The sequence below is a fragment of the Rhamphochromis sp. 'chilingali' genome, assembly GCF_963969265.1.
Source record: "Rhamphochromis sp. 'chilingali' genome assembly, chromosome: 15".
Taxonomy (NCBI): domain Eukaryota; kingdom Metazoa; phylum Chordata; class Actinopteri; order Cichliformes; family Cichlidae; genus Rhamphochromis; species Rhamphochromis sp. 'chilingali'.
Window position 1 is genome coordinate 8,990,863 of NC_137942.1, and position 13,966 is coordinate 9,004,828.

Consider the following 13,966-nt stretch of genomic DNA (forward strand, 5'->3'; position numbering starts at 1 on the left):
CAAATCACCCCTGAAACTTGCGTCAATCCTCTTCTTCAGGTATCTTGTGTACCTACTGTTGCTTTACATGAAAAACACCAAGTATTTAAACTCACTTTACTTCAATACCTGTGCTCCACCGTTACACCTGTAAGTAAATGATTAGCTTTATCCTTTTGATGATTTTTCCCCAGCATTTCCCAGATGTCTAAACACCTCTCCAATCTTCTCTTTTGATCTTTTCTTTTCACTCAGCTGATAACACGCCTTCCCGTGAGTCTCAGAAAGCTTTGAAAATGAATATCCTGTTGCATCAGAGCTAATAATTTTCACTTTCTCGAAGAAATGCATCTGTGATAAACTTATTATTCTTTTCCTCAATAGAAATCACAAAAACGTCTTAAATTACTGAGCCAACGAAAGGCTCAGTAATTTAAGTAATTCCCACTGGATAGATCTCACTAGATGCAGTAGTCATCTTCACCCACAGAGGGGTGTTGTTTGACAATTCTTGTCATGCTGAAACCACCGTTACCTGTCTGGATTAAACCACCACATGAAGGGAAAATACCAAAACAAATGTAACCTTTGACTCATGTCAAGCTGACATCAGTAAAATGACTAAATCTAGTACAAAAAGGTGGTTTCTTTGTGAAATGTTGCAAAGTTTCCTTTAATTGTGTAGTTGATTTACATCTAAATCGACATCTGTTAATCTTACAAATCTGGACAGAGTCTGCTCTCCTTCATTCCTGTAGTATCTTTTCTTTATCATCACCCACCTACTGCATGGTTACGTGTTTATCTTCCACCATGTCCTCCGCCCCAGGTTCTATAGCTGTCGTGCACAGGAAGTTACTCTTCTGCTTTTGTGCTTCTGTGGTTTCTGACTGTGTCACACTCCTCGCCCGCCTTCCTCTCACGCGCAGGCTTCGATACTAAACTATTTAAGGGAGTTCTCGTCAACTAATGTAGACAACAGTGCACGAGGCATAGGTGGACTTTTCTTTCTAACAGGCTTTAACAGGACTTATCACCTCATTTTCAAAAGGAATTTGAAGACAACTTAAGGAGAAGGGGGCCATGAGGATAAACTTTCTTTTTCATTGCCCACCCTGTCCTCGGGTGTGAGGCGGATTTTGTAAAGCTGAGAATTAATGTAGACTGCCCTAGAGGCCCTAGACTTGGTTTGATTAGGCCTTTTTGCTATTGTAATTCAAAGTGACCATCTTTTGTCACTTTGCTTGTGGATACGGTGATTTCCTGGAGGAAACAGTTTGCGTAAATCAGTCCCCCTGGATTACTTGTGGAGATTAGTGATGGGGAATGCGGCTGGTGGGGGATTGGAGCATGAACCGGCCGAAGGTCGAGAGGCCAGAAACTCAGTCAGTGCAGCTTCAGCAATGAATGACTCTGCACCAACCTTGCAAAAAAAGCAGCCTCCTCAACCCAAACTTCCCATGCCACCAGAGAAGGAGCTGGAGGAGCGCTTCAACACGGTTCTGGTGAGTGAGAGCATGACACGCCATACACCCTTACTGGATATGAAATCAGGCAGATTTTGCACAAAGTTTTGGTTTGTATATGTAAGGGCGATTGCGCAAGTAAGTAAGTGATTAAGAGGATCACAAAAAACACGTATCAAATCAGCTTTCATTTTACATTGTTACATTGTTAAAGTAATAACCCAAGTTTGAAAGTGACTGGTCTTTCACTCTTTGGAAATTTACTTTGCTCTAATATAGACTCCAATATGTACTTTACTTCATTTCTTATACTCTCTAGGTATATCTATAATATATATAAAGCTATTTGTCAAGTGAGAAGAAAGAGCTGAACGTTAGAAAGACCGTTAGACCCTCAGTCAGAGTCTAATGGTCTGTCATTTTGTCTAGTCAAATTTGCACAAATACCATCAGTTACTTAAAATTTTACTTTAGTGATAAAAACAATGACAATCCTGTCAACAAGTTGCCAAATTCTTCATGGTTTGATTAGAAAAATTCAAGCCAGAAACTGCTTGATAAATGCATGCACAACAGCAGGCTGAAATGGGAAGTTGAGCAATGCATTTACATGACGGAGGCCACAGGACCGGAAAGGAACTGTTTCACCATTCTTTCAACAGTCTCACAACAAGTTAGTAAAGATAAAACTTCAAGTATTACGATCTTTTAGATTATATGTTGTGCAAAATATCAAACCATGATGCTTAGACTATCTTAATCCTGGCTTATTCTTTACCTTTTTTTTAAATGAAAAAATAGAGTTAGCTATAAGATTTTTGATTTGTTTTTTCTTCAGTAATGCTAAGAAAAAAAATACAGATCTACAAAAGTGAAACAAAGACACTATATTGTAAACAGTCATGTTAATCTGACATATCTTAGCCAGTAACATATATGAGTTAAGAGTTTTACTTATTCAAGGCTCAAGTTCTCCAGATTTTTACATCTAAATAGTTCAGTTTCTCATTTTTAATTTTCTATAATGTCTGGCATTGTGGTTTATGTGCTAGATGATTTACAGCATTAAGTGTCTAGATATACATTTTAACCACACTCATTAAAACCACTAGTCTGGAAGTGGGCAAATCTACTTAAAGCCACTGAAGATTCTTTGACCTGTCAACCCCTGAGGTTGTCCTGCCGCTGAACATCTGGATGTTGGTATCAAATCCTTTGAGACCCATGAGTTGTAGGGTGTGGCTTCCATGAGTCTGGCTTATACCACAGAGGAAAGCACCTGCCTGCTATTATCAATAATATTGACACAAAGTTTAGGATGGTACTTTAACATAGGCTTTCCCAACAAAACATTAAATTACAAACGCAGGATCAGTGTTAATCAGTGCCGTTTTACATGGGTTTTAACCTTTCAAGCAAATATTTAGCATACATACAAATTTAGTGTATATAAAAATAATGATTTTGTGTTTTTATAGAAGGTGGGGAGCAATTAGAGAGTTATTTTTTATATAGTAAAAAACAAACACTTTACACAGCAAATATAAATCCATGCAACTATTCCAACTAAAACTATTCGCCTTTTCTCAAAAATGACATTGATTGGAACAGCATACCATGATTATTCTAAAAACAAGTCAAAATTCACACCATGTCTGCTTCATATGACAAACCTTGAATGGAAACATCATTATGATTTCATGCAAGATAATACCGTTTAGAGCCAGGGTTAACAGTTCATCAATATCTACACAAAATGTGCTCTCCGGAAAATGACAACACCCTCTCGAGTGTCTTCCTTCTTCAGTAAAATACTTGTCACTTGTCAAACCTCAGACTAGAGATTATATGGTGACCTCACCAGCAAGGAAACGAGAAGTGAACCTTCTTTCTTTTTTTTTTTGCATTACTGAAAAATGTGAGTACTTTTTATTTTTGAGCAACTAAATCAGAAGCTATAAACTTCATAATGCGAGGCACTCACATTACCATTTTTTTAAGCACCACAAAACCACAGCAAGACCTCTCCCTTACATCAGCCAAGGAAGGAGCCTCATCTCCTCGAGCACCAATGCATCAGATCATTTCCGTTTTCACTCCTCCCTTTTCAAAGAAAAAAAAGTGCACAGAAGATGTCAAACCACTGCTCGAATGTACACAAAACTAGATTCAAAAGCCACACCCAACATCAACTGAAATTATTGAAACTTGCTGTAAATGATCACATTGATTCAAGCTTTTGATCAGCTACATGAAAAATAGTACCAGTGCAGAACCAGCTGCAATAATGTGAGAGAAGACTGTGAAAAAATATCTTTAAGCGAGACATAAATAATTACAGGGAATTAGTGATCAAAGCAAGTAAGTTCATTTTGTGAGTGAAGCCTTTTTCCTTGATGCAGGGGCATAATTCTTAATTATGTTATGACCCCCCCATAATCAGACCCAACCAATATAAATAGGCTGTTAATTTTCTTTACTCATTTCAGTTATTACCGGCAAAATAGTTGCATGTTTAATCATCTGGGAATTTACCCTGATTTATTTAGACAGAGATCTTGACCCCCCCAATGTTCAGCACAAAGTTACACCAATGCCTTGACGTATCTTCTTCCTTTTAATTAGACCTTCTTTAAAAAAACAAAAAAACAAAAAAAACATCAACAACAGCCTCCTCTCATTCAGTTTCTGTGAATGGGGAAATAACCTTAGCACATGACATGTCCCTGTAGGTTTGATAACTCAGTGTGAAACTGCCCTTTTGGACAGTTGTATGCCAACTCAAAAGTCAACCTACACTGGAATCATGGATACTTGGTCTGTATAAAGGTCTTTATGAATTTCAGAAAATAACAGAAATATTACGTGCAGTTTATGACCGAAAAAGATATTTTTACTAAAGCTGAAACAGACTGCACAGATAATGTCTAAACATGGGTCATATTGTTTAAAAAGTCAATAAAAGTGTTGCTGAAGCTTGAGTAGACACTGAAAGCGTGTAACACATCGGTACCTATTGGCAACGATCAATGCATACACGTAAACACTGAGTCATCTGCTACCAGTAGGAGTTACCGCCTTTCAGTTTTATGCTGAAAGTGCATCTGAGGTATTGTTGTTTTGCATATTGTTACATGAGCAGGAAACACAAAGAAATTATAACATATAGTATAATATCTCTCTGCTAAATATCAGTGGAGATGGAGTTGATTTTTTTTGTACTCCAAATACATTTTCATGTAAATTCTAAAACCCATTTTATATCTTTACATCTTTCTTCTTTCAGAGTTCCATGAACTTGCCTCCAGATAAACTCCAGCTGTTGAGTCAATACGACAATGAAAAGAAATGGGAATTAGTCTGTGATCAGGTGAGAGCTTTTATTTGTTTTTTATGAGTGACATATGCCATCAAAATGGACACGATTCTTGCAGCGTTGGCTCCACTGGGGGCAGAGTTGATATAAAGTACGCAAATACACAAAGGGGAGAGTCTTTGCAAACCTTGCAACATAGTTTCTGTGGTGGCAACTGATAGAGGCGTCGGCATGGAAACAGAGAGCGGTTTGTGCTCGTTGTGTTTACTAGAATAACTTCAAATGCAGCTTGCTGGTAAAATATGGTTCTGGATCAGTCATTATTTGGGGTCACTGCTTAAATTAATTCTACTTCAGCATGTGCTGACTCTATCCTCTGTAAAATATTCTCCCACAGGAGCGTTTCCAGGTGAAGAGCCCCCCATCCACTTACCTGACCAAGATCAAAAGCCTCTACCAGGATCAAGGAGGGGTGTCTCGTAGGGTCAGTAGAAAGCATTTTTGTTCTTTCAAATGTATCACCTCCATATGCGTGCATCATGTATCTGCATCAGTGACTTTAACCTCTTCTGCTTTTTTAGTTGAAGAAAAGGATCCAAGATGCCACCCAGGTCCTTAAAAATTTGGAGATATCCCTTCGGACCAATCACATTGGGTGAGCCTGTTTGTTTCATGAGCTTCTGTTTGGTTTATGAGTGTTTAAGGTTTAATGTATTTTATTTTGGTTTTTAGTGCGCCACAAGTATGTTTTCCAGATTTTTATAGCAGTTTCATGCAATCCAACCTGAAAATCTTTATCAATCATTAACGCTAAAAGATGATTTAAGGTGAACTTTAGTGAAACTGCAAACTGTCTGTGCACTTTACCTACATAAACCATTTAGCTGTTTTAGTTTCACTTGATATTTTTCAGCTGCTGATCAACAACTTTGCTGAAGTGGTTCTTCACCGCATCAACAGTTATATATAGTTTATATACAACCTTTTACAGAAACAGTACTTAAAGCTTCCATGTATTGTTACATTTGTACATAAAGTGGAAAAGTTGATAAAGCCAGTGCAGAAATAGTCTGGGGTTTGTTTGTTTTTAGCCCTTTGACTTTGTTGCATTTTTTTTTCCTTCATAGTGCAACTTGTCAAAAAAAAATGTAAGATTGCAAAAGAAAATCACCTGACTGTGCTGGATTCCATATTTAGAGTAGGACTGTGTTCTGTTTTCTTTCTAAAGTTACAATCTTTGGCTATAAATCCAGTCTGGGCACAGAATCTATTACATATGGTCACTCCTCATGATTTACTTTTCTTTTTGAAGATGGGCCCAGGAGTTTCTCAATGAACAGAATAAAGGTTTGGATGTTCTGGTGGAGTACCTGTCCTATGCACAAAGTGACAGCTCGTGAGTACTAAGCAGACATGAATGCTATTTTAGAATCTGACTGTGTTTCGAAACGTAATTATTCTATTATAGATTATGTTAAAAAGATGTCTATCTTTACACGTTTAAGGTTTGAGGTTGAGGCTATAGAAAATGGAGGCAGCCTGTCAGACAGAGGAAAATCAGCAGAAAGGTCAATGGAAGACTTGACCAAGAGCTCCAGCAGCCATCAGTCACATGGCATGACCAGAGCAGCTCGTGCACTGACTGTAAGGTAAGAAACTCGAGACTTGAAAGGTTACTGAGGTAACCTTCAGCGATGGTTTCAGAGATGTTGCACCGTTCAAATCCCTTTGAATGAAGAATGAACTTTAAACATAAGCAGCTCTACACACTGTCAAAAAATAGACTCATGCAAAGCAGAAGTGGTGTGAAAACTCCACGAACTTCTGCGGTACTGATAAGTACCACAGTGGTTTCCACTGCTGTGAGAACTGTGCCATGCTACACCTCTCTTTCTTTTAAGAAGTTGTTGATGTATAAATATTTAGGATTGAATTTGAGGAAATCTGTGAGCCCAGAAATAGAAATACTGTCAAATAAAGTGACAGCTCTAACTGATATATAAGTTAGAGCTTATAAGATTATAACTCTACAATATGAAACATAGGTTTAGGTTTAGTAACTTAACCGAAACAGTGCTACAGCACAGCCTCCTCTTAAAAAAGATAACCCTTGACATTCTCATGCTCTCATTCATTCAGATCCCCTCACGTGGTCATCTAACTGTTTGTTAGTTCGTCTTTGATCCTTTATCTTCATTCCATGTTGTGCTACATAGCATCTGTCAAACACAGTTACTGTCCCAAACCCTAGAAGTCAAAGCTACAAGTATCTCACTGCATATCTTACCATATCCTGGCATCGACTTCAAATCATTTGCACATGCAGGAGATTCTCTTCCCTCAAACATGTATTCCAACATGTATTACTGCTTCACAGAATAAGCACCACTCTGGTAAACAAGATGCATAAGAAGTCCCACATAAACAACCAGAGAGATGATGTACATGTGTGCATAATGTGCCTGCGAGCCATCATGAACTATCAGGTAAAGCTTTAGCACACAGTCTAATAAAGTCACTTAATTCCTATGCTGTCTTTAAAATGGATTATCACAGTATATGACATGTTTTCTGGGTTGCTAAAAGAAACAGTTCTTGTTTCTTGCACATTTGATCACATTTACTCTGGAGTGAACAGCTGTTTATATATCTTCCGTCTGCTTTTAGTCTGGTTTTAATTTGGTGATGACTCACCCACGCTGCGTGAATGAGATCACCCTCAGTCTCAACAGCAGGAATCCCAGGTGAGCGCATTTGTCTGTGAGATAAAGTGTGTTAACTGTCTGCATCCACATCTCACCCATCCTCCTCTGTCGTGGCAGGACCAAAGCTCTTGTTTTGGAGCTGCTGGCTGCCGTGTGTCTCGTCCGAGGAGGACACGACATCATTCTCTCTGCCTTTGACAATTTTAAAGAGGTGAAATAAAAAATAATAATTTCTGGCAATTTCCTCATATTGCAAGAGCCCTATTTGACTTTGACTGTTCAGTCATCTAATTATTTCAGACTTCTCCTCTTTCATTGCTCATCTTCTGACTAACAGTCTACTGCTCACATGCACTATGGTCGTAATTTTAGCACATGTCTAGAAGTCATGCATGTTTATGTTTAAGACTGAACTCATGTACCGTACTTAGGTGCAGAATATACTCTCAGTATTAATGTTCTCTGAGGTGGGCTAACACATTATTTTTAATCCTCCCATATTCACAATAATAAAAATACATATTTAGCAAGCTTTTATTTGTTTTGTTTTTTTAGGTGAGCAAAGAAAAGAACCGCTTTGAGAAGCTCATGGAGTACTTCGTCAATGATGACAACAACATTGACTTCATGGTAGGTACCACGGCCACTGGATGCAGCTTCACCAAGAGATCGTGTGCATGAACGACATTTAACTCTCATCGTTTCTACCCAAAGGTTGCCTGCATGCAGTTCATAAACATTGTGGTCCATTCAGTGGAGAACATGAACTTCCGTGTCCATCTACAATATGAGTTCACTCACCTTGGATTAGACAAGTATCTAGAGGTGTGTATATATTTTGTTTAAAGTCCCTCATAAGACCAGGAAAGCTACAGCTAATAGAAATGTATCTTTTGACACTGTATCTAAAATGGGCTGTGTTATTTCCAGATAAACAGATTCAGCTTCATGAGATTTTCTTAACTGGTGATTCTACATTGGTTTTAGGATTGATAGAGAGAATAGTTGTCTCTCCGTGTTAGTCTGCAGTACAATAAGTGTTAAATGGAAGCACAGATGCTGACCTAGTTAAAAGTTTGGTAGATAACTATTAAGTGATAATGATATACAGCAATTGTATTATATTTTTAGATTCACAAGAGGTCAGTCGCTTAACATCTTGTTAAGTTATTAACAAAGCCAAACAACTTTCATGACAGATACCATGTACTCTCTCTTTACAAGCTAACACCGCATGGAAAATATTAGCATTAACTGCTTTAATTTTACCAGACTAGAAGAAGCAGTGCCAGTTCAGTAGTCGAAGTGATCATTTATTCCTTTGCACTCCAACAGCTGTCCCAGCGGTAGAAAGCTTGTCAGATGTTTTTTCTTGTTTTGCCGATTTTATCATTTATAAACCAGACATAGTTTCTTTTCGGAACTTCATGCTGGTGATGATAAGGGTGCATGAATCATTGTTTGCCATCCAGTTCACTAGACACCTGTCCTTTTACAATCTGCTTCTTTGTTGGCGTTTCCACACCCCCTGGTGTTAACTGGAGGTGACAAAGACTTGCTACACCATCTTGTGGTACAAAAGGGGTATTAGTGCATGCACCAGGCCTATGGAAGTTTAACTTATGTGCACTGTGTTGGAGAAAGAATTCATAGGGGGTTTCTTTGCTTTTAATTTATAATGTCTCTTTCTGACAACTTCAAGCCTATAGTGAGAAAGAAAAATACTTTAATATAGCACTTAAATATTCAGTTTTCTGATAAATTAACAACTTCAAGTATCCAGATGTTCAATTCTAATGCCCACTTTCTTCCTCTTTTACTCAGCTGTCGCCTCTTCATCCTGAATGACTCTATTTATACTTTTACTCTACTTTTTTGTCACACACTCACTTCCTCACTTCACAGTTAAGGGAAATGTATTCCTTTCTTTGATTTAAAAAAAACAAACAAAGTTTAATTAGTGCTAATATTAAGATAAATGGCATAGTGACATTTTGTTTTCTGCCATTAAGATGTTAAATTTAGCCTTAAAACCTCATGTTTCATTCTCATAAATTACATGTTTTTTTTATTAAAACAGAATCATGTTCTGTGATATTTTGTAAGTGATAATTTATTCCTATGATGTACCAATAGTGTGTATCTTTGTGTATTAGACTCTGAAGCTAACAGAGAGCGAGAAGCTGCAGGTCCAGATCCAGGCCTACTTGGACAATGTGTTAGATGTGGGAGCTCTGCTGGAGGATGCTGAGAACAGAGGAGGGGTGCTGGAGCATGTGGACGAATTACAGGAGCACAACGTTCAGGTTGGCATAGAAGAATCTGAGTGAATACACGGAGGCAATGTTGTTGCACATTACGTGAAATCGTGCTGAAGCAGTGTTGCTTGTGTGGTGTTGCAGCTGAGTGCACGGCTTCAGGAGATTGAGAACCAGACAGCAGACAGAATAACTGAACTGGAGACTCAGCTCATGCAAGCCACAAAGGAGGCTGAGCTGCTCAAAGTAAGTGCTGCCTTCGAGTTAGCCAAGGAACATATGTAATCTTTACACAGAGTTGTTTAAATAAGGTTAAAAGCATGTAAAAAAAAAAGAAAAAAGGACTTGAATAAATGTCGAAATTACTTTTTTTTTTTGCCATGGTATGAGCATAACCCTGAGCATGGTAACACCAGGTGGTCTCCCCCCTTTATTTCAAACTACAATATCAACTTAATAACAGCTACAGGAGAAGATGACAAAATGTATCAAATGGTGATCATTTTTTATTTAACAGCAGTATATGGCTGATACTTTATTTTGCCCAGTAGTTATGTCTGGAAAAACCCCATCATTGAATTTGGATTTAGAATAAGTCAAAAGAAAATATGATGGCATAAAACCATATAGCAAACTGTCTTTTGTTTATGTTTTTGTCACCACTTTTTAAGGTTTAATCCAAAAGTATTCAATTAAACTTGACCATGCTACAACTCTGCGCACTTGTCCCTTGTAGGAAAGCCTGCGAGAGTCATGCTCCCAGGTTAGCACTTTGCAGCAGAGGGAAAGAGAGCGTGAGCTGGACAGGGAGAGGGAGAAGGACAGGGAGCGGCTGGGTATCACTGGCCCTCAGGGACCTTCAGAGCTAGAGCAGAAGATCCAGGAGCTGCAGGACAAAGGGCTAATCCGAGTGGGACGCACAGCCTCAGGAGGTCTGGACGTCCAAGTCATGCCTGTCACAGTCGTTGAATACATTCAAAGCCCAGCCCCAGCCAACCAAGCCAGCACTCCAGCCCCCCCGTCATCTAGCATCCCTTCGCCACCGCCACCGCCTCCTCTTCCAGGTGGCTCAGAGCAGACTGTCTCTCCACCTCCACCACCTCCATCTCTACCAGGAGGTCCTGCACCACCACCACCACCCCCTCCTCCTCCACCTCTTTCTGGCTCTGCAGCTGCCCCCCCACCTGCACCTCCTCTCCCTGGCACTGGCCCCCCACCTCCTCCTCCACCCCCTGGAGCTGGCCCCCCACCCCCACCTCCCCCACCTGGTGGTGGACCACCACCGCCTCCTGGAGCACCATCTGCAGACTCTGGTGAGGAGAATCCTGAATAACCCCCCCCCAAAAAGAAACATGATGAAAGAAAAGTGTTAACCATTCCTCTTGTTTTTCTATTTTCTCAGGGGCTAAGAGCAGGAAGCCTATTCAGACCAAGTTCAGGATGCCTCTGTTAAACTGGCAGGCATTAAAACCAAACCAAGTGACAGGCACAGTCTTCAACGAGCTAGATGATGAGCAAGTCTTGGGGGTAAGAATATGCTTTCTGCATCTTTTACATACAGCAGAAATTATATCCTGAAAGAAAATGAAATTCTAATGTGAGCACACTCCCTGGCTCTTTTTTTGTCTACCTCAGGAGTTGAATATGGAAATGTTTGAGGAACATTTCAAAACTAGGGCCCAGGGTAACCCAGCTGACCTGTCCAAGGTTAAGAAGAAGATGACCTCGAAAGCCCCCACCAAGACATCTTTGATTGATGGCAATAAAGCCAAAAATCTGGCCATCACTCTACGCAAGGGGGGAATGAGCCCGGCCGATATCTGCACGGCCATAGAAATGTACGTGCTTACTTTTGCATTATTGACCTTCAGCAGATGTTTTTGCCATAATGGCATATTCTGTTCCTTCCTTCACCCTGCCTCTTACACTGTTTATTGCCTACACTAACTCTAACCCTCGTTTGTACAGGTACGACCAGCAATCTTTGTCCATAGACTTCCTGGAACTGCTCGAACCATTCATACCATCAGATTTTGAGATGAAGCTTCTTGCTAACTATGAGAAAGATGGCCGTCCACTGGATGAGCTGACCAACGAAGACCAATTTATTTTACGCTTTGGGAAGATTCCTCGCCTCAACCAGCGAATAAACACTCTGACTTTCATGGGCAACTTTCCAGACAGCGTCAAACGGCTGCAGCCGGTTAGTCTGTTAAATGCTTTGTAACTTTGGCTGAAAGGGATTATAAACACATACTTACTCACATACATACTTCTTTTTTTTTAAAACTCCGTCCACAGCAACTGAACTCCATCATTTCTGCATCCATGTCTCTCAAGTCTTCAACCAAACTAAAAAAGATCCTAGAGGTAAGTAAAACAGTATGAATGCTAATGAGGCATCTAACTGTAACATTTGGTTCTCTTAACCCATTTATTTCCTTTCAGATTGTTCTTGCATTTGGTAACTACATGAACAGCAGTAAAAGAGGTGCAGCTTGTGGTTTCAGACTGCAGAGTCTGGATCTCGTAAGTAGTGTTTTGTTTTTGTTTTTATTTTATTTTGTTTGCTTTTCAATTTATGGAAGCTCAATGACATTTTTCACCATCTTCATATTTCAGCTGTTGGACACCAAATCCACTGACCGCTCACAGACGTTACTTCATTTCATCACCAATATTATCCAGGAAAAATACCCAGACCTGGTCAACTTCCACACCGAGCTACACTTTGTAGACAAGGCAGGCCTTGGTACATGCACACACTCAGGCTGACCAATCAACCTTCTTTTTAATTTGCTAAAAAGTTTAAACTCACTTGTGTTTCTTTGCCAGTCTCTCTTGACAGCATTCTTCAAGATATCCGCTCTCTAGAGCGAGGAATGGAGATGACCAAAAAGGAGTTCCTGGTGCAGGATGACAGCCCCGTGTTGAAGGAATTCATTAAAACAAATAGCGAACAGTTGGACACTTTAATCAAAGATAGCAAGACAGCACAGGTTTGTCTGAAGTTCTTATCAAGCTCTCAACTCTAAATAATGTCTCATCATATTCTGAAACATATTCATCTACTGTTCTGCGTGCAGGAGGCTTACGGCTCTGTGGTGGAGTACTTCGGAGAGAATCCTAAAACCACGCAGCCCTCAATGTTTTTCCCCATGTTTGGGCGCTTCATAAAGGCCTATAAAGTGAGTTTCTGTGGTAGCGTTCTGATATTTGTAGTTTATAACTCGTGAGCTATATTTTAATCCTCTGTCCCTTGTCTGAATGCAGACGGCACAGCAAGAGATTGAACAGAAGAAGAAAATGGAGAGCGAGAGCCGTGAGGTTAAAGAGTCACCATCTCCAAACAAGGCTGGACCACAAAAGGTAAGAAACTATACATACTGCTAGTGTGCAGTCATCTATAGGTTTTTTTTAAAGCCTATATTAAATAAAATAGTGTAAAATATGAGTCATTCAGAAATGTACTTCAAAATATTCTTTAACTTTGTGATTTCTAAAGGGCCCAATGATGCCTAAGATGCCCCAGATGGACCTGATTGCAGAGCTGAAGAAGAGGCAGGTGAAACCACCAGTACGCGAGGGGAAGGACGGTGCACTGGAGGACATCATCACAGGTACAGTAACATGCTTCTTGCTTGAGAATCATTTTTAGTTTGTCTGCTGCAGTCTTGATGTTTAAATGAAGGGGAAATTCCACCATCACGTTTATGCACGTCTGTCTTTGTTTTTCATTAGATCTGAGGAACTCACCATACAGGCGGGCAGACGGTCGTCGGCCAGCCCAGCGCCAGGACACTTAAGCCAGTTTTTTCTTTTCTTTACAAATTTCCTTTTGTTAAACAATTGTAACTGGAATTACTCATTAAAATTCAAGCAGAAGACAAGTTTTAAACATTCTGTATATACAACTGTGTTACAATTAGCCATATGGCAGTGTGTATTAACGACATATTAGTGTCGTTTTGCTCTGTAAATATAAAGTTGGAAATATTTTAATAATAAACAGTCCATAAACTTTAATTGAAATGTTACAAAACATAACCATTTAAGTATTTCTAATGGATTTGTATTAAACTTGTATTACTGGTATACTGTTACCCATTCAGTAATAAAAAATACTTTGTTTTTAAAAGAAACCATTTTTTAACCATTGTGACCATAGTCTCAGAGGTCTGTGATTACTGGATCTGTCATATAATACAATATTTGATATTAGGTTGAGCAGGCAAGCCATAT

At 39.3% G+C, this 13,966-nt stretch overlaps 1 protein-coding gene across 1 annotated transcript; it reads left to right on the plus strand.

Annotated features, from left to right (window-relative positions):
- The first annotated feature begins 734 nt into the window (after nucleotides 1–734).
- On the plus strand, nucleotides 735–13,826 carry fmnl1a (formin-like 1a). The gene is made up of 25 exons (XM_080904365.1): nucleotides 735–1,484; nucleotides 4,732–4,815; nucleotides 5,159–5,245; nucleotides 5,343–5,416; nucleotides 6,074–6,157; nucleotides 6,267–6,410; nucleotides 7,139–7,247; nucleotides 7,429–7,505; nucleotides 7,584–7,677; nucleotides 8,022–8,096; nucleotides 8,181–8,291; nucleotides 9,623–9,772; nucleotides 9,869–9,970; nucleotides 10,461–11,037; nucleotides 11,127–11,251; nucleotides 11,360–11,562; nucleotides 11,693–11,927; nucleotides 12,026–12,094; nucleotides 12,173–12,253; nucleotides 12,347–12,476; nucleotides 12,560–12,723; nucleotides 12,811–12,912; nucleotides 12,998–13,093; nucleotides 13,230–13,344; nucleotides 13,466–13,826. The coding sequence occupies exons 1-25, from the start codon at nucleotides 1,299–1,301 to the stop codon at nucleotides 13,528–13,530; spliced, it is 3,339 nt and encodes a 1,112-aa protein (XP_080760491.1). The 5' UTR covers nucleotides 735–1,298; the 3' UTR covers nucleotides 13,531–13,826.
- Nucleotides 13,827–13,966: the final 140 nt, after the last annotated feature.